Source organism: Haliotis cracherodii, unplaced genomic scaffold (genome assembly GCF_022045235.1).
Source record: "Haliotis cracherodii isolate W230 unplaced genomic scaffold, xgHalCrac1.p SCAF_2, whole genome shotgun sequence".
Taxonomy (NCBI): domain Eukaryota; kingdom Metazoa; phylum Mollusca; class Gastropoda; order Lepetellida; family Haliotidae; genus Haliotis; species Haliotis cracherodii.
This window is the reverse complement of record NW_027266275.1, coordinates 19,911,601-19,932,701: the sequence shown is the minus strand read 5'-3', so window position 1 is coordinate 19,932,701 and position 21,101 is coordinate 19,911,601. Positions and strand designations below refer to the sequence as shown.

General features: G+C 39.7%; 1 protein-coding gene across 1 annotated transcript; it reads left to right on the top strand.

The window, feature by feature from the left end:
• The first annotated feature begins 7,368 nt into the window (after nt 1–7,368).
• Nucleotides 7,369–16,930, top strand: LOC139468793 (enhancer of split M1 protein-like). The gene is made up of 6 exons (XM_071250930.1): nt 7,369–7,457; nt 9,687–9,770; nt 10,810–10,989; nt 13,704–13,804; nt 14,392–14,587; nt 16,839–16,930. The coding sequence occupies exons 1-6, from the start codon at nt 7,424–7,426 to the stop codon at nt 16,928–16,930; spliced, it is 687 nt and encodes a 228-aa protein (XP_071107031.1). The 5' UTR covers nt 7,369–7,423.
• Nucleotides 16,931–21,101: the final 4,171 nt, after the last annotated feature.

Genomic DNA, 21,101 nt, shown 5'->3' with positions numbered 1-21,101 from the left:
TCCTGGCAACTGTACCTCTCAGACCTCATACTGAGTCACCGGTCCCAACGATCACTGAGCTCTTGTGATCAAAACATGGTCATCATTGTGCCATCTAGGCCCAAGCCAGTTGGTGACAGAACATTTCAGACAGCAGGCCCACATCTGTGGAGTAATCTACTTTTGCACATTCGCTCATTTAGGAACTTCCAAACTGACTTCAGGAACTTGCACACTAGGAACACGTGTTTTTGAGCAGGCCTACAAATTGTAGAGACTTGATCGATTTGTCTGGCATGACATTACTCAAACCTAAAGCTCCTTTGATCATTAGTTGACTGGAGTTTAGCGCTATACACCCGTATATGTATATATATTTATACATTTACCTCATTCGGTCCCTGTTTGCGACCTTGGCGTAATAAAGTTCAGTTCAGTCAGTCTGGATTAATAGAGTTTCACTGTATAGGCCAAACTGCGAAAACATTTAACACGTTTTAGTACAAATGAAAATTAATGAAAGAATGTTTTGAGTCCATGCTTCTTGTCATGCATGCTTCTTGTCATGTGAGTTTTTACTCTCTACTCCACGTTAAGTAATATATACATGCCATACAGTAAATTACTGTTTTAGATATACATACCAACTACAAATGAAAGACAAAGTAGACCCAGCATGGTTGTCCTGTCCTCAGTGAACTGTATGTTAATAATTGTATCTCTTATACTATTCCTCTTTTGATAGGGATATTTTAAAAAAAATCAATGATACACCATACCGAATCTCGAAATATGTCAAGTGTGTATTTAGATAGAATGACATGCCTGATTATCCCAGTCAAAAGTTGAGTAATATATGTACAGATAACCGACAAATGTTGTTTTCTCAGGAATTCACAGATACTATCAATGTAGATATGTTACTCTTAACTACTATGTGAAAGACTATATAGCACTTGAGGTATTCATACAGGGATTGGCAATTCTAATTTGAAAATTCTTTTAGCATGTTTAGGTTGTGTCAAATGATAATTTGTGGGAGGTGAGGTGAAATGGGGGTTAATGTCGCGTCCAAGATTATTGCATTTATATAGTGACGTGCATGCACATGTGTGTGTGTGTGTGTGTGTGTGTGTGTGTGTGTGTGTGTGTGTGTGTGTGTGTGTGTGTGTGTGTGTATGTGTTTTTGTGTGTGTGTTTGTGTGTGTGTGTGTATGTGTTTTTGTGTGTGTGTGTGTGTGTGTGTGTGTGTGTGTGTGTGTGTGTGTGTGTGTGTGTGTGTGTGTGTGTGTGTGTGTGTGTGTGTGTCTGCTTGCGGACTGATGCCGATTTATAGTGCTAGCTCACTGAGATACCATGAAATATGTAGATCCATTTCTGTCACACATGTCTATACCCCATAGGGGCGGTCGGGTAGTCTAGTGGTTAAAGCGTTCGCTCGTCACACAGAAGACCCGGGTTCGATTCCCGACATGGCTACAATATGTGAAGCCCATTTCTGGTGTCCCCTGCCGTGATATTGCTGGAATATTGCTAAAAACGGCGTAAAACCATACTTACCCACTCACTATACCCCATAAAACACTTGTCAGGCGCTGCAATTCGTTGTGCATGGGTTCGAATCGCGGTTCGAGGTTTCAAGGTTTGTTAACACCATACCCGTACACGCGGGTTTCACCAAATTGGTAAACGACTAGTACTAAGACCTTCATCACAAGACTGTTCTCCCACATGAAGCCGGAACGCTATGATATAACTGGAATACAGTCCAAAGCATCAAACCCCAACCCACCCACTCTTTTCAAGAGTCAGTTTCCTTGCTGTATGTTGTACAGTGAAAATAGCTTGAAGACGAAACTACCACAACCTCTACTGACTTTTAGTGTTATCTTAACCTATTCTTTTGGGAGGTGAAAAAAGTTCTTCAGAGCCAAACGTTACTCATAGTATCTTATCGATTCAAACATTTCGATATTTTATAAGTTTGATGAAATCATAATGAAGGCAGTTTAAACTGATAGAAAAAAATATAAAATGGAAATATAGCTCTCAGTGTGCTAACTTTTAGTCGATGACGAACATATATTTTTGTAATCTGTAAGGTGTATGTAAAACAACAGATATAAACAATATATATATCCATTATACTGCTACTATATATACTGCCAGGAAAGGAAACATAGACTTGAAAATCGGATTTGGCCAAACAATTAAAAACGCTATCAAAACACTACTGAAAACAGTCGCCGAAACACTGCAAATTTAAGGTCAAAGCAGAGTTATGATACGCGCATCAATTACATCACCATCGAATGGCCATTACCTGTTTGATTCCTTTTTAGCCACACTCAGCCATTACACGTATATTACACTTAACCGATGACATTTGTCCTGTTGTTTCTAAATGGATACATTTATATTTATAGATTGGTATAGTATCCGATTTATGATTCTGTATATCTATACTATTTCATTATTTTGCAAAAACGTGCTTGGAACCGTCATTCAAGTTAAATATATAAGCGGTGATGTCTACATATCGAATTGGGGCTACCTACAGTTATAGAATGAACCTACGTCCTACACGGTTATAACAGTAGTACATTATCCACCAGCATCGCGACCGCCTTTAACATTCCTGACACGACTACCATCTCAACGTTCCTCAGCGTCACCACTTCTACAACGACCCTCTTCACGTAAATCCAAACATTACAACAATAACGATATAGAATACAATTTACCAGTCGTGATATAACTGGAATATTTTTCAAAGCGGCGTAAAAACCAACTTACTTACTCATTTCAAGTGTCACTTTTCTTGCCGTATGTTGCACAGTGAAAATAGCATGAAGGCGAAACTACCACAACCTCGACTGACTTTTAGAGCTATTTAAACGTACTCTTTGTAGGAGCTGGACTTTAAAATGTGTTCTTCAGAGATAAACTTTACTAATTAAAGAAAGGATTGATTGATTTAACCATTTCGATCTTTGATAGTAAATTTGATGAAATAATAATGAAGGCAACTGATCGAAACTGATAAAAAAGAAATGAAATGGAACTATAAATCTCAGAATGCTAACTTTTAGTTGAGGACGAGCATATTTCTTTGTAATCTGTTAGGCGTATGTGAAATAACAGATAAAACAACATATATCCATCATTCCACAACTATATATACTGCCAGGCAAAACTAACGATACATTTGAAAATTGGATTTGACCCAAAAATTACAAGCGTTATGAAAACGTTAATGGGCTGAAAACAGTCGCGGAAACACTGAAAACCTAAAATCGTAAAGACAGTTATTGTGCCCGTATCAAACAAGTCACCATCGAAGAATTTCTTGTTTGTTTCATTTTAACCACACTCAAACATGGGTGTATACTTTCTTTTGCCAGGCAGTTTAGATGACAAGTATATAACACTTAACCGATCGCACTGTCCCGTTATCTTTTTTACATAGATATATTCAAATTAATAGATTGGTATGCTGAGTTTTATGATTCTATATTCTTATACCATTTCTTTATTTAGTATAAACGTGCTTGGAACCGTCATTCAAGTTAAATATATAAGCGGTGATGTCTACATATCGAATTGGGGCTACCTACAGTTATAGAATGGACCTACGTCCTACACGGTTATAACAGTAGTACATTATCCACCAGCATCGCGATCGCCTTTAACAACCCTGACACGACTACCGACCCTCTTCACGTATGTCCCAACATTACAACAATAACGATATAGAATACAATTTTACCACTGTACATTTATCCGTATTGTAGCCCAAACCATTTTGTAGCTGTTGTTCCCTTAGCTATTTTAGAGTTATCTCTTGTTTTCTGAAGTATTCCACGAAACATACTAATATGTTAGATTTAATATTTCTATATTAACTTGTGACGTGTGGGCATGGACCCATCGGTCACTGTTAATATACAGTGGACGTGTTTTGACTGAAAGTTTATTTTAGTTCAGGCAGTGATCGTGATTATTAGATTTTAACAGGGGTTGTGTCCCTTATGTGTAACAATATTAATGGAAAGTTGGTTATCAAGACTGTAGTGTCTCCAGATGGCCGCCAGTACTTAGCCATATTGTATGAAGCAAAGAAGATGAGGATTCAGTTGGTAGGTACTCTTTAACTGTTGGCATGGAGCTGTTACAAAACCTGTAGTGAGATAATCGATTACCAACCATCTATCGCAATATAAGTATGTCCTTTTGTAAACCAAAACAAAATTGTATTTCATTTAATTTAATAATAAAATGCTGGTTGACGACAAACATGTGCAAGAGCGTTCATGTCTGTAAAATCTGAGAACAAAACACAACTCACATAGTTTTCACATGTCTCATGTAGCAGCGCAAAACACGTGCGTAGGGTGTCATTCCTGATTTTGACACTTTCAAGGAAGGTCTGTTAATCTCTGAGGACCATTATTTCAATTTATCTTATTGATTCTGCTTATCATACACCTGTGATTCCATTCGTTGTTTGTGCATAAACATGCGATGCGGCATCGGCAACGCGTGGGGTTTCTACGGGCTGTTGGCATGCTGAAACTTGCAGAAGTCATATTTCCAGATGAGTCCTGATTCACTTTGTACTTTCTTGATAGGCGTGGACTTGTCTGGCGGCACAGAAAGAACGCCAAACCAATGTAAGTTGCTGGATCGGTTATCGTGTCGGGTGTGACGTCTGGGACATGACGTGTGCGTTAACGTCATAGGTCGTCGACAACGTTGGCAGAATGTGACCCAACGCTGGTAGGTGAGTAGGACAGACTTCCTCAAATCGCTGTTGGGAGGCCCATACACAGTATGCCTCGTCGAGTGAATAAATGTTTGACAAATCGTGGCGGTATTACGCCCTACTTTTTTAAAGAGAATACATAGTAAGCGTTGTTTCATTATTTCCAGGTGCATATTTCCCATAGCTGTAAGGTCAAAACAATGGTTAATCAGTTGTTAATCTGGTGATAGAAATCTATTGTTGGAGCCGTCTAGGTCAGCCATTTTAAATCTTTTGTTTAATGGTGAAAAGTGTGTTGCAAAGCCTACTTGTTCTCTCCACCATCTATGTGGACATACTTTTCGGATTATTAAATATCTACCGTCAATACTCCCCATAAATAACCAATTCGGTAAATAAATACGTTATAGCTGTAAAATTTACCTACACATTTTTACCGGCAAACGAAAATATCTACGAGGGTATGGCCTCTGTGACAAAAATTATGTTGAAAACAGTGATTCAATGAACCACTTGATCATAGATTCGTCCTGATAATATTCCTTGGTCACATCACCACACCCATGCTCGAAGGTTGCACCAGGGATAAACGTCGACGACCACCATGAGATGAAAAAAACCCTGTGATCGAACTGAAACACTGTGACTTAACTGAAACACTGATCAAACTGAAACACTGTGATCTTACTGAAACACTGATCTAACTGAAACATTCTAACCGATTCTAGGTTCATCGGCGACGTTTCAGAATTATCATTGGTGTTTTGGTGAAAAACAGATTCCCGTGATCACTAATATGCTATATTTGAAATACAATCCTTCGACTAAATATCCGATATTTAGATATCTAAACACAAAGTAATTTTGCATTGCAGAAGAGGGTATTTCCAACAGAATCAAAATTTTAGTGTGCGTATGGTATTTTGAATTTTAGTCGACTTCGAGTGAGTGAGTTTATGCTTTACGTCACATCGCCAATATTTCAGCCATATCGTGACGAAGTCGACTTCGAAGTGAGGGTTGAAGAGGAGAGACATATATATCGTCGTAGCATATGTTATCGGACATCATACGTTTTCAGACGGCCATGTTTTTCACGAATTACCCCAGCTATAACGAGGGTTGTGGTGTCAACAGACATTGTAAGTACTCAGATGATGGCTTGATTTTTAGATGAAGCTGTCTTTGATAAGTGAATGAGATGTTTTACGGTTCTTGTGAACCTACAGGTGTGTAAGTAATTGTAAAACTCTGCGGACGTACATGTGATATTAGATCCGTGAAGATCCGGGTAGAGAATAGGTCTTCAGGAACCGAAAGCTTGCCGTCAGAGGCTGCGATGCTTGTCGTGGGAGGCGTATAACGGGATCGGGTGGTCAGGCTCGATTATGTACTGACGGCCGTCATAAAACTGGAATATTGCTGAGTGCGGCTTTAAAAAACCAAACAAAAACATGTGATATTATGATATACCTCCGAGAACATGTGTGTGTCACATTATGTACCCCTGAAGGCACGTTTGTTCCACATTATTTACTCCTGACTATACGCTTGCTTCACACTGTAGGCACGGGTGTATCGATTTCTATGATTTCGAGAACGCCTATGTTGGACAAAGTATACTTTTTAGAGGTGAAATGGGGTTTAACGTCGCGTCCAAGATTATTTTACTTATATAGTGACGTGCATGTACGTGTGTGTGTTTGTGTGGCTGCTTGTACTACTCCGGACTGATGCCGATTTATAGTGCTAGCTCACTGAGATACCATGCCGCAGCTTAACATGAATACCCCACTCAGACACAGTATACTGACTCCAAGTCGACCAGTCCTTGTTTTAGCCCCTTAATGCCGAGCTCCAGACAGGGTAACAACAAGTACCATCTTTTAACGTCTTTTGGTATGACGCGGCCGGGGATCAAACCCCGGACCTACCGCTCTCCGGGCGGACGCTCTACCATTAGACCACGGAGGCGGTCCTACACTTTAGACACATTTAGTCACGTGTGTACATCTTAAGAAGCGTTTTAGTAACACTGATTACCTCTTTGAACCCTGCCAAAGATTATAGAGAACACATGTATGCCAAGCATCATATTACAGCATACCCCCGAGGACATGTGTGTAGAAGAGCCCCAGGAGATATATCTACTTCAGAGCAAGGTTGTCATACACATGGACCTCAAAGGGAGACGATACTCCATGAATTGCATCTGAAACGTCAACGACCTAGAATACCCAGTCTCGATTATCCGCCGAAATAGATTCCATTGGGCGTAAAAGATGTGATAGTGGTGAAAATTATGTGAATGGATCACTGAAATTCAGTGATGACACCAGGTTTATGCGAATAGAGGAATAGGGTACCAGGCACCCGCCACTCACAATTTGCATAAAAGTTTGTGGTCGTTGCCTGACTCCGCGCAGCAGTATACACAGGGCAGACATTGTCCCTGTATAACTAGAGTTATCATTAACTAGTAAATTGTTATCCATCATAAAGTTTGAACAGGCAGATCATATGGGACGTGAAGCAAAATTGCTAGCAATGGCACTTCGCCAAGTTAAGTCTGCATTTAACGCATGTGCTTTTATCATATGATAAAATCTAGGTCGCCTAGAAAGGCAAAACTAGAAAAAAGTACGTACAGGTCAGTTCTCTGTCTCGTGGACAACAAATATGTTGGCTCTTGTTTGTCTCTCGTTTGTTGCTGGTATGTATCCGTGGTTGTTAGATCAGTCAGGAGGCCGAACGTAGTTTTGTTGTACAAGGACCAAAGGGGATCTACAAAGGTTCTCACCTTTTAAATTTTACGGATGGTATTTAATCCTACGGTGATTTTTGGACTGTGGTAAATTGAATTTAGAACTCCCTGTTGTCCCTTTCAGTGTAATATACTATGACCTTTGTCACTTTCTGTCGTGTTTTCTGCCTCAAAATATTTTGAAACACATTCTTTCAGCACTGTAGGAGTAGCATCTTGAAACTAAATGGTACATCATACATATATACGTTCATATTACGGAACATTGGAACTTTTTAAATTGGTGTTTTAACCTTATTTTCCGGTCACAGTCCTTGGTTTCTGGAACATATATACGCATGTCTTAAGCTTTCATGTGGATATGAAAAAATCAATATGATGTATATACAGTAAACCACTGTTATAACGAACACGCTTATAACGAACTGACCGATATAACGAACATATTTTTTAGTCCCGGCCATTTGATTTATATATGCTGTATATATGCTTATAACGAACTACGGTTATAACGAACTAGAATTAGTGGTCCCTTTGAGTTCGTTTTAACCGTAGTGTACTGTATAGTCTTTCCTACACCTGACTGAACTCACCCACCCTGAAATAAGGTTGAGAAGTTTCAGCAGAATCTTATGTGTTTTTGTTCATTTGTTTCTATCACTGATATACTGTTAAGGTGCAGTTATATTAATTCCTTTAAGATTGATCTGAACAGTTTATTCATGTCTTTTAAGCTTCCCCACAAAGAGATTGCAGGTTTGAGACATCCGTAGTCGTAACATCCATTGTTTAACATAGACTTACGATCGCTTCTTTTGATTGCAATCAACGATTAGTTCCACTGTCCCATTAAAACATAGCATTTACATACATCGAATTTTTTTTAGGAGGCTACAGGCTTATAGTACATTTATAATTTGTCCATTCAGAGCAGTAGAGTCTTTAATATAATATTTTTCCTGTGTCTCATTGCATGTTATATGTACATAGATACATTGTGTAAAAGTAAGGACTTAGAGTTGTTTAACAGAGATGTGAATTTAAAGAAATTGGGATTGACATAATGATATTCAGGTATATACTTAGCCCTTAATGTTGCATAAAATCGGCATATAAAAAGGAAGTGTTATTCATCTTCAATGTCATTCAGGGCGCACAATTGACAAATGCCTTTTTTAAAAAAACCTTTCAATACCCTGAAACGTCCAGTTACAATAAATAGATCATGTGAACAACATATTATCAATAGTTGTATAACCTTCTCTAAATCCAGCCTAGGATTCACTTATTTTATCCATCTTGTTAATCTCTTGTTAATGATAGATGTAAATATGTTACTGAATATGCTTAAAAGGGTAATACCTCTGTAATTATTTACGTTATTTATATCACCTTGTTTATGGATTGGGACGATAATACCAATCGACCATGAATTTTGAAAATGCCAATATTCTAATATCAAATTAAATATTAGTTCTAAGTACATGTATGTAAGTCGTAAATCTGAAAAAATGTTTAAAGAATTCAGGAATAGTATCATCTATACCAGCTGCCATGTTACTTTTAAGATTATACAGTATATGCTGTCTAAAATCTCATCTCTCGTTATTGGAGAATCAAGAATATCATCGGCAACATTTTTGTTTGTATCATATCGAGCGGATCTACATGTATCTGGTACTGTAAGCTCTGCGTCAGACTGGTCTTCAATGGTGGGGGATGACAAGTGTTTGTTTCTATAGCATAAAGTGTCATACAATCTCTGGTGCTGTCTCTATCATGACCCTGGCCCCAATCCTATCTGGTATGTCCCTTGCCGGACGGCGGCAGTTGGATATGGTCACTCGTCGTGATCCAGTTGTAGATCGTCTTTGATGTTCAACGAGGGGTCACGAGGGGTTCGGTTGTGCTCTATCTATTCATTCTCCTCCCTAGCCTCCTCAACAAATTTATTTCCTTCATAATAATACCTGGTATTTGGATTCTCGGCTCTAAGTCTAAACAATTCCTATCTTTGTGTGTTGGTCATGTACTACATTTTCGTACCCGGTGTCATCACTTACTTTCAGTGACCCATTCATATAAGCTTCATCACAATTTTGGCATATACACCCAATGAAATCTGTTTCGGCAGATACCCAAGACTGATTCTCTCTGGCGTTGACTTTTGAATTTTAGTGGCACTTGGCGCCCCTTCGTCTTGCAACATGAACTGTCAATCAGCATACTCGCCTGTGTGTGGATCGGACGGACAAACTTACGGTAAGTATTACTTTATCAAAATTTGCAATTGCTACGAAGATTTCAAAGAGTCTCAAATGCTTCAAAGGGTGTTTGATCAGGGTTACAGCATTCAAGTCCTCAGTCTTTCGAAAGTGTTTATAGAAGACATGTGCAACACATTTCCAAATACGATTATTTACCAACATGTGGTCCGATGCAATTCCTTATTTTGACTTGAACCATGTGGTCCAGCTTTGTTTTTGCGGTTGACGTGTCATGGGTGTGTTTGTGACATGTGCCACCAGTGGGCTGGATACGATGAACTGTTTGCGAACACCTATTATCATCACTATTTGTTAGTGATGCACAAATACATGCTGATCGTACAATTAGCATAGGTTTCTTATCATTATTATGGAAGGGGATTCGCCGCATTTGTTCACGTTCGTAACTAGATTGTAAAATTATATTTCTAAAAAAAACCCAGAAGCTTTATTTCATTTTTCCACAAAAGCAATATATTACACATGTATAATACACATTATGTGACAAAACCAAATATAGGTTTAACTATTTTTGCAATTGAACTATTATATATTTGGACTACTAGTCGTATTAGTTTTATAGACCAACCAAGAAGAGAGTGAGTTTGGTTTTACGCAGCTTTTAGCAATATGCCAGCAATATCACAGTGGGGGACACCAGAAATGGGCTTCACACATTGTACCCATGTCGAGAATCGAACCCGGGTCTTCGGCATGAGGAACGAACGCTTTAACCACTAGGCTACCCGACCGCCCCTAATCAAGACGTAAACGGCATAGATACCATAAGAGCATGACTGTTGACTTGTTGTAGATCCTGTATGCTCAATATGCAAAATGTTGATAAACATTACCTGGTTTCAGATAAGCGTGTGTATTTGAACATCTGCGGGTACAAATGACATTTGTTGCCATCAAATACTAAATAACACCCGCAAATTTGAATTCATACAATGCTTACTCCCTAATGTGTCTATGACTTAGATTTTGGTAAATACGGTATGGAACTCAAATACCTTATTTGTGATATTCAGGAAGTTCCTGTGACCTCTACACCGCCAACTGCAGGAACCAGCAATCAGGCCACACACCCATCCGGCTCTCTTATAGGGGACCTTGTGGCAACATCCTCGGCGGCTATCACGCCTCCACTTGTGACCAGATCTGCGACGAGGAAAAATCCCCTGTCTGCGCGTCTGACGGCGTTGTGTACGGTGAGAGATTTGCAGCTGGAGTTTGGTTGATCGTTTGTTGTTTAAGGTCGCACTTAGCAACATTCCAGCTATATGACGCCGGACTGTAAATAATCGAGCACAGACAAGATAATCCAGTGATTGACATCATGAGCATCGATTTACGCAATTGGGATAATATAACATGCATCAACAAGCATGGGTTGCCGAATACCAATTCTCACCCGGATCTTCACGGGGGTATACTGCGTGTCTGGCAGTGGTTTGTCAATTCAGTGAGAGATTTGTAGCTAATGCAATAGGCACACACTGATCATGGCATAACTAGTGTGTCGTGATATCGTGTTTCGTTCACAAGGCAATAAATATGCTGGCGTCAATTATAATGGATATTAATAATTAAATATAGGTTCAACATATTTATATGTATACAGTGTAACCTCGTTATTCGGACAACATCCAAGTGGAATCGTTCGGTGAACCAATATCAAATAATTACGAAGATGTGTGTAGATATCTGTAATCGGGGTTGCCTGCCTGCCTTCTTCTTCTTCTTCTCATGTACAGATTAAAATAATAAAAAAATACAGCAAAGAGGGTTTGGGTGATCCTGGCACTTTCAGGCTGGTAGGCTCATCATCATCTTAGGGCCCCAGCAAATGGGACTTCTCCAAGGAAGCCCTTCCTAGTCAAACCCACCCAGAACTTTTCGGAGAATGTGAAGACTCCCCAATACTTCAGCCTTCTGCATTACCCAGACTGTCAGAAGGGCTGTATTCCTTGGCAGCAAACCCGGGTACTCTCCCAATGTCAGTCAACAGATTGGGAGATACCAAACCTAAGCTACCCAGAACAATTGGGAGTCGGACAACTTGGTACTTTGGATGCAAGCGTGAAATCGAGGTCTGCATATTTGCCATGCTTTCCCTCAATCTTGTCAATCACATTAGTGTCAAAAGGGACAGAAAGTTCAATAATATAAATGATTTTATCGGATCAAGGACGAGATCAGGTTTGTTGGCCTGGATACATCTGAGGCTGTATACGGGCCTATTCCAAAGAATTTTGTATTTATCATTGTCCATGACGCCCTCTACATATTCTGGGTCGTACCATGGATGGACCTCTGTGTCAAAACCACAAGAATGACGAAGACGGTAATAAAATGATCGAGCTACACCATCATGTCGCTTTAGATACTGTGTTTGTGCCAAAGCTGGGCATCCACTGACAATGGGTTGGAAAGTCCCATTACATTCATAACATAATACACATTTCAAATTTACATTTTGTTGCAAAATCAACATATTGGCGGTTTCGAGTGGGAAGTGACTGGTCCTGAGCATTAAACAGAAAGCCTTCTGTTTCACTTTCAGGCCAGACGACTTCATCCAAGTGAAGGACTTCGGGGATGGCTGATCTTCTCAACACACTGCACATAAATTCGATGCAGTGGTCGTTCAGAAAGCCTCTCCTTTAAAAGTCTGTGTCGACTTGATATGGCACTTCGCTTGGTTGTCACTCACTTCTGTACCGTCCAGCAGTACAGAACCATCAACAAAATCAACACCGACGAGATTATGTACCACATCATTGGCTCACTTTAGAAAACTGTGGAATGCCTTGTTTTCATCGTGAGGCTTTACATGCTTCACAAGAGGATCATCAGACAAATAAATGTGTGCAAAAGTGCACAAAACAATTCCATCATGAAGAGCCTCCACGTTAATCAAACCCCGCCCTCCCATCATAATTGGTAAATATAAGCGATTGAGGGAAGAGCAAGGGTGGTGTGATCTATTGTCTGCCATGGTTCTTCGTGTGAGGGTGTCAATACCCTGAATTTCTTGTTTCGTCCAATCAACACCAAAAGAAATCGAAAGGACGGGTACAGCATAAGTATGTGTGGCTTTGACTTTATTGCGAGTGCTCTGATTTTCTTAAGTCTACATGTGTACTCCGCCCGAAGGTTGTCCTTGATATAGGCATTCTGGAGTTTCCCCCTAATCTGCATCCCTAAGTACGTATAGGCCTGACCTTCCACAAGATGGTCAATAACTCCTCCCCCAAACTGACTGATCCCCCTCTTCTACCTTGCCACGTTTCAAATGAAGACTGTTGCATTTGTCGAGTCCAAAGGACATGCCGATATCATTAGAAAAGGACGCGATCAGCAGAATCTCTTGTTTTAGTGTAGATTCTCCATTGACAATAAGTTCAAGGTCATCCATGTAAAGGAGGTGAGTAAGGGGTGTTTGGGATCTGTGCTGAGGAGGTCCCGGATGATAATCTTCCTCTTTGCTGAGCAAAAAACTTAAAGGATTTTGTGACAAACAGAAAAGCAATGGGGCTAAAAGAATCGCCCTGAAATATTTCTCTTCTAATAGAAATGGGTTCCGAAGTCACCACCTGCATATGCGAATACATACAATTCGTTAAAGACTTGAGTACAACAAGTTGTCGCTCGGGGAGGTTAATACATTCCTGTGACCTCAAAACCCATTCGTAAGGTAGTCTTGATAGTGTAATATGTTTCAATAAAGATGAAATATTACCAGCTAAACGTTCACTGCTGAACAGAGATTTTGTATCTGTACAAAGCACAGACTGAAATACACATATGTATTCAAATACGATGTCAAATTAATAATGTTGTATGTAGATGTGGACAAAACCACACACCTGTTTTCAAAGACGATGCCGAATGAATAACCAAATGATTTGTCTTACAACAGAAAATAACTGTCGCTTCACCCTGGCCCAGTGTGCTGCTTCCAAGAACGGCACCCGGCTCTCAATTGTGTCGTACACCACTTCCTGCCCCACGCCTGTGGAAGTAAGTCTTCCAACATGCTGGTATCATCACTGTTTGATGGTGATTCATAAAATCATGTTCATCATATAGTCAAAATCGTGCAATTGAATCTGCTTTTGTGAGATATTTCTTGTGAATATGGAAGGGGTTTTGTCGCGTTTATTCATTTGAATGCATTCATTAATTCCAAATTCGCATGGTACAGATCAGGAAAAACTGTAATGCATATGACGGATTTCAAGTTGTATTTTTACATGTCCAAATAGGACAGTGGATGCAGGGTGCAGACTTTAGTAGTCAGCGCAACTGAATGAGTATCAGAAAGGTGCCAAACCTATAAAGGACGAGGTAGGATGAGGGCCCTTTCTGGCCATTTGGAAATGACCTAATATAAAAAGATACAAAAAGTCCTTTTGATAATGGTATAAATATTATCAGACATGTACAAATGGTTTACAAACTAGCCTCCTATCATTCATACACTTACTTGCAAGTTATTTATATTTCTCCTTCTCCGTGTACGCGAAAATGGGAAAAAATGAGTGAACGAGTCAATTTGTGAGCAGCTTTGAGCAGAGAGTGACACAATGCTCATATACCTATTCCAGGCTAACTGTGAAAAATTTGCGGTAAACACATCTGACATCGCCATGGAGGGACCTCTCGGTGGCAGCATCCAGACATTCTGTCCCCTGAGCCAAATGTCAATTTGTACTAACCATGGAACCTTCAGGGGTGAATGCGAACTGTGCAGATACATCGACTCATTCATTGAGAAAGTCAAGATCAACCCTTCCCTTAAAGGTACGTCTGATGCAACGCTTCCACTGGTAAGACTGATAAGACATGTGGATATTTGCGATTTCAAAGGCTGATTCGACAGCTGGAACACTGTGACGTCATACGGCTGTGCCAATGTTCACAAAACCATATCCCGTTTTCATGACATTATATACACATGCACAAAAGTTAAGCGCCACCCACCATATTTGTGAGCTGTTACTTTTGGCACTTAATGATGACTATTATAACGAGATATACGATTGTTATAAGCCGTATACGTAAACCTCATGTGATGCAAAAGTTGTCCCATAGCAAGTTTATCTTGTGTTCCAAAAGAATATGAGCAGAAAGGAATTTTACCGAAGACCAGAATTTTTTTGTCATGTAACTGTCATGATATCAGCAGACCATATCAGGTGTCACATAGACACCCTAGGGAGTGCAGAGTCTATTGCAAGACAGAAACGCCAGTAACGTGTGTATGATCCACGGACATTGACAGCTTCAACCCTAAGCCTCAAACTCATTACAAGTCGTTGAATGCTTCTCTGAGGCAAACGAATCCATTCTTCATGAAGTTCGGCTTCAAGTCCAGCAAGATTTTGAACTGGGGGATCACTGGGGGATTTTCCGGCCAAGAATGTCCCAGAGATGCTCATTCGGATTAAGATCCGGACTACAGGCCGGCCAAGGAAGAGTGACAATAGCTTCTTGACGCAAATAAACCAAAACTGCCCGAGATCTGTGTGGACTAGCATTGTCGTACATGTAAACAGGTCTTTGTCTGAAGAGGACGGTTGTCAAAATTAGGGACTACCTCTGGACGAAGAACGGCATCTTGGTAGTGTTGGCCATTCAGGTTTCCACGAAGTTTGCAGCCGAAGGAAACACAACCCCATCTCATCACAGACCCCCCGCCACATGCTAAGGTCATCTGGATGTTCCTTGGTGCAAAACGAGTGTTACGTTGCCTCCAAACACGTATTCGACCATCAACAGTTCGTAGCAGCATTCGACACTCGTCAGACCAATGGATCCTTCTCCAGTTGGCCAAGTTCCATCGACTACGGGCACGACGATTCCGCATGTGCCCCTCAGTCAGTTGAGGACGTTTTACTGGTCTTCTGGCGTTATAACCAGCCGCTCTGAGGCGACGCCTTACGGTCATCGTCGAGAGTCTCTGATGGGTAATCCACTCCAGTCTTAAATCTGTTGAAGTGGCAAATGGATTTCGTCTGACTATCCTGCAAAGACGTCTATCCTCTCTGTTAGAGGTCTTTCTTGGCCTACCAGACCTATGCCTGTCATTGACATCATTGGTTTGAACATATTTGACAATCAAACGAGTGATAACACTGTGATGACGACCCATTCGTCTTTCAATGGCCCTGTATGACATGCCAGCATTTTTCATGCCTATCACCTGCCATCTTTCAGCGTTCGTTAACTTTCTCCTCACCATGGCTGATTTTCAACCTCTATTGGAAGGGGAATCTCATACAGGAGCAAAAGGCAACCACGTGTCTGAAACTTGAATTTCACTATTTATAGGGTAGGGGAACTGCAGCAACACGTAAATCACGCTTTCCTTGTGGTATCTGGACAAATTTGGGTTCATGAAACTATGGAAGCCTAATTCAGGCATACATCATCATATTTCGTATTTCTGATTCCCACACGTGAAATCAAGAGACTATGAATATGGTGGCGCTTAACTTTTGTGCATGTGTATATATTTATAACGTTACGTCATTAGAATACTAGGTTGGGTTCGCTCAAGTTTCATATTTTGTTTCATAAGGAATCTTATCGTTGCTACTAAATAGCACAGCGTTAAAGTTTTCTAAGTACGACGAACGAGCAAGTTTGTATGTTCAATTCCTATCACGCCATGTCGGCTTTAGGTAGGAGGAAAATCTATTCTCAAAAAGGACGAAGACGTTTATGTAATCCAAGCATTGAACTCGCAAACCAAGGTAAAGGTCACATTTGAGCATACGATCAAAGGAGTCTGAGAATAATTAATTCCCACACAACTACGTGCCGTGTCTTTAACAACGGGGGCACCGGGGGCACCAGTGTCACATTCTTACCAAAGGAGCAGTCAGAAGACACATGTATTATATAGAAATTTAGAAATATGTAGGGATTACCGACAGTGATATAGTTATATGTATTACAGATTCATGTGAACAATGATTTGCAAATTTGAAAGCACGAATGTGAATTCTTTGTTTTTTGGTTACTATTTTTCACCATGCATTTGTTTCAGTGCCAGATTTCAAGATCCTTTACAATGGCACATGCCACTTTAGCGGATACCCACAGTACTACCCTGGAGGTGCCGTCGTGAACCTCTTCTAAACTGATGAAACAGTCTGATAGTAAAAACTGAAACAATAAATATATGAACGTTTGATAATGAGTCAATGTAAGTTTCTGTTAGTACCACGTTAGCTTCATCCCATGAGGTGTACATAAACATAACGTCATCCCACAACTCCTTAATCAGAGTGGTCAGAATATGCCTAAATATGTCCTAGCTGTCCACACGTATCCATCATCATGTACCCTGGCCAAACCCTCAAGCTTGTGGCAGGAGCCCGCTAACACGAGGATCAATCTGTCACCTTGTTACGATTTCGATAAGTGTGTGTCATTCTGTTAGCGTTGGTCATGATATCACCCACTGGTTCATCTTGTCCAGCCTCGATTTCGTACAGTGGTGTAGGTCTAATACATCAGATTGTGGAATTAAACAACAACCACCCATTGAAATGTTTTTGAACTCATTGATACACGAATTATGCGCCATATGTAAACTGTTTTAAAGTCGTTTATTTTTCACAATAATTTTGTACAGATATTGTAGAAGTGTATTTAAACTTTATGATATATTTTGTTATATTGAATGAAAGGTATCCTTAAAATACTTCATTTTAAATCGACTAATAATGCATACGTTTCTGGAAAGAAATGACATATGCTGGTGTACACATAACGTTGATAAGTCTGTCACCACACACTGATGGAAGTTCCAGCGAAAGGAACCTTTAACATAATCATTCGAAATTTTGTACGAAATCTTTGTACGATTCGAACTATATCACGAGCATGTGTTTATAAATCACTGTCAAATAGGGAAGATAGCAGGTGTTTGCGAATAGGTGGGCGTTTCCTGCACTCGTCACAAAGGCAAGTCAATTGTCCATCTGAAAAAAACCACGGGAGCATATGGAACAAGACAAAATAGGTATTTGCATCAGACGATGCATCAAATTTGTAAATGCCCTCTGCATGTCTACCATTAAACCTTTTGAAAGCTTTGCTGAGTCCTTGAATGTTGTAACTAAGATCAAACAACATTTGAGTAAGAGTCTATGATGCTGTTTGAAGTCTTCGTGCAAAGAGAATCGCGGCTCAGTTGTACCTCAAAAGTTGTGTACGTTGAATATTGGAAGGTTAAGTCATCCCTTTTGATAAAGTCATGTGGGGAGTTTTCAACCACCTTCGTTCTGCATAAATCTGAATATGAAACAAATAATGCGGTTTAACTCCTCTCTTTCATTTCTGGTTCAGGTGGGTTTATCGATGAAAGGGACTTAGTTATTTGACCGTTATTGAACGTTATCAGATCGTCGATATACCTCAAGCATATTATACGCTCACCCTCTTGGCCATATTCTCTTTTTAATCTTCCGATTCATATGCACAATGAATTGGGTCAGCAAGGAAGGAAGCCTTCATTTGGGATATACCTATTACGTGCCTAAATGTTCTATCACCAAGTTTCACATCTATGTTGTCAATGAGGAAGTCAAGCAATTCACATAGTGGCTGATAGTTTAGCTTTTCATGAAACATGCCTGCACGCTACCCCGACATGCCCCCCGTAGAACACCTCTGGGATGCCATGGATCATCGGGTTCGATAGCGACCACATCCCCCCAACTGATCCAGGCCATCCAAGGAAAATGGCGACGTATCACAGCTGACGTCATCAGACGACAGACCTTTTCTGTGCTCCGGAGAATTGTTTTCGTGCGTTGTGGCAGGGGTAGGTCATACACGCTATTGCTGTGACGTGTCTTTGAGCTTTAGCGATTTTATATGTGTGTGCCCTTTGTCCATGACTTGATTACTTTTGCTGCCGCACCTCAATTCGGGCGACGGGCATACCAATATCTGATGCTGTGTGACTCATTCTAAAAGTGGATTTCGTTGAGATTTACTTCATACTATCTTTTGTGTTTTTTAAACTAAAGTGATTTAAAACTATGGTAAACTGTGTGTCAGTGGAAAGAACGTGTCGGATTTTATGTATGGCAATAGTTCAAACTAAACACTAGGTCGGCGTTTCTTTAAGGAAAAAACAATGGTTCTTATGTCGGATTGCATATATGGCAATGGTTCCCTAATATAAAAGCAACAAAGCAATTTCCATGATCATGACATCTCTGTCAAAAGCAGTGTCCATTGTACGATTCCGACTATATCATAAGGGTATGTAACAATGGTTCCTCGTAGGTAACACCATATACGTCGTATGTCACTGGCTTATGAGAGCAAAACCTTTTCCATGTATTTATGAAGTCGTTTCTTTAACATTGAAATATGTGGGCCCGTTCAACTGGCACCTCTCCATATGTCTTCACATCTGCGTACACAGCTATATCACACATGGTAAAAAGCCCGTATGCCGTTGACTAATCCTGGTTCGGCCCATTTATGCACCATACCCGTACTCGTGGGTTTCACCAAAATGGTAAACGTCTCAGACCTGCATCAACTTCGGGCTGTCCTCTCACATCAAGCTGACACGCCGTGACATAACTGGAATACTTTTCAAAGCGGCGTAAAACTCGACTTACTCACTCACTTTTCAAGAGTCAGTTTTCTTGCTGTATGTTGTACAGTGAAAATAGCATGACGACGAAACTACCACAATCTCTACTGACTTTTAATGTTATTTTAACCTATTCTTTGTAGGAGCTAGACTTCAGAGCAAAACATTGCTAATAAATGAAAGGATTTAACGATTCAACCATTTCGATCTTTTATAGTAAATTTCATGAAATAATAATGAAGGCAACTGATCGAAATTGATAATAAAAAAGATGGAAATATAAATCTCAGAATGCTAACTTTTAGTTGAGGACTAGCACATTTCTTTGTAATCTGTAAGATGTATGTGAAATAATAGATAAAACAATACATATCCATCATTCCACTGCTATATATACTGCCAGGCAAAAGAAAGTATTTATTCAAAAAGTGGATTCGACCTAAATATTACAAGCGTTATGAAAACGTTACTTGGCTGAAAACAGTCGCCGAGGCACTGCAAACGTAAGGTCCTAAACACAGTTATTTTCCCCGTATCAAATACGTCACCTTTGAAGAAGTTCTTGCTTGTTTCATTTTGACCACACTCCAACATGGGTGTATACTTTCTTTTGCCCGGTAGTTTATATTTTTAACACTTCACCGATGACACTGTCCCGTGCATTTTTATATGGATATAATCAATTTTCTAGTTTGGTATTATGAGTGCTATGATTCTGTATTCTTATAGCATTTATATATTTAGTATAAACGTGCTTGGAACCGTCGTTCAAGTTAAATATATAAGCGGTGATGTCTACATATCGAATTGGGGCTACCTACAGTTATAGAATGGACCTGACGTCTACACATTCATACCAGTCACAACATTTATAACCAGTATCACCACCGGCTTTAACATCCCTGACACGACTACCATCTCAACGTTCCTCATCATTTTGCAGCTTTTGTTCCCTTAGCTATTTTCAAGTTATCTTTTTTTCTGAAATATTCTATGAAACATACTAATACATTAGATTTCATATTTTTATATTAACTTGTGACGTGTGGGCATGGACCCATCGGTCACTGTTAATATAAAGTGGACGTGTTCAAAACGAAAGTTTGATTAAATGCAGTGATCGTGATTATTAGATTTTAGCAGGAGTTGCGTCCCTTGTGTATCACACGTTTAATGGAAAGTTGGTTATTAACACTGTAACTGTCTCTAGATGGTCGCCAGTACTTAGCCATATTGCATGACGCAAAGAAGGAGAGGATTCCGTTGGTAGGTACTCTATAACTGTTGCCATGGAGCTGTTACAAAACATAAAGTGAGATAATCGATTAACAACCATGTATCTCAATAGTCTGTCATTTTATAAACAAAAACAAAATTGTATTTTGTAAATAAATAAAATGCTGGATACTATGTCAGGAATTGCCTCCTTAATAGTGAAATATACTCCTTAAAAAAGTAGAGGATCATGAAATATATAATTTAATGCCAAGTCTTAGAACAAAGAGAAGTGTTGACGACAAACATGTGCGTGAGCGTTAAAACACACCTCACATGCCTCATATAGCAGCGCCAAACACGTGCGTAGGGTATCATTCCTGATTTTGACACTTTCAAGGAAGGTATGTTAATCTTTGTGGACCATTATTTCAATCAGTCTTATTGATTCTGCTTATCATACAGTTATGATTT

Coding starts and splice junctions, on each gene's coding strand:
- LOC139468793 (XM_071250930.1), top strand. CDS start 7,424: ATGTTGGCTCTTGTTTGTCTCTCGTTTGTTGCTG. Junction 7,458..9,686: donor TTGTCTCTCGTTTGTTGCTG/GTATGTATCCGT, acceptor TTTGAATTTTAG/TGGCACTTGGCGCCCCTTCG. Junction 9,771..10,809: donor ATCGGACGGACAAACTTACG/GTAAGTATTACT, acceptor TGTGATATTCAG/GAAGTTCCTGTGACCTCTAC.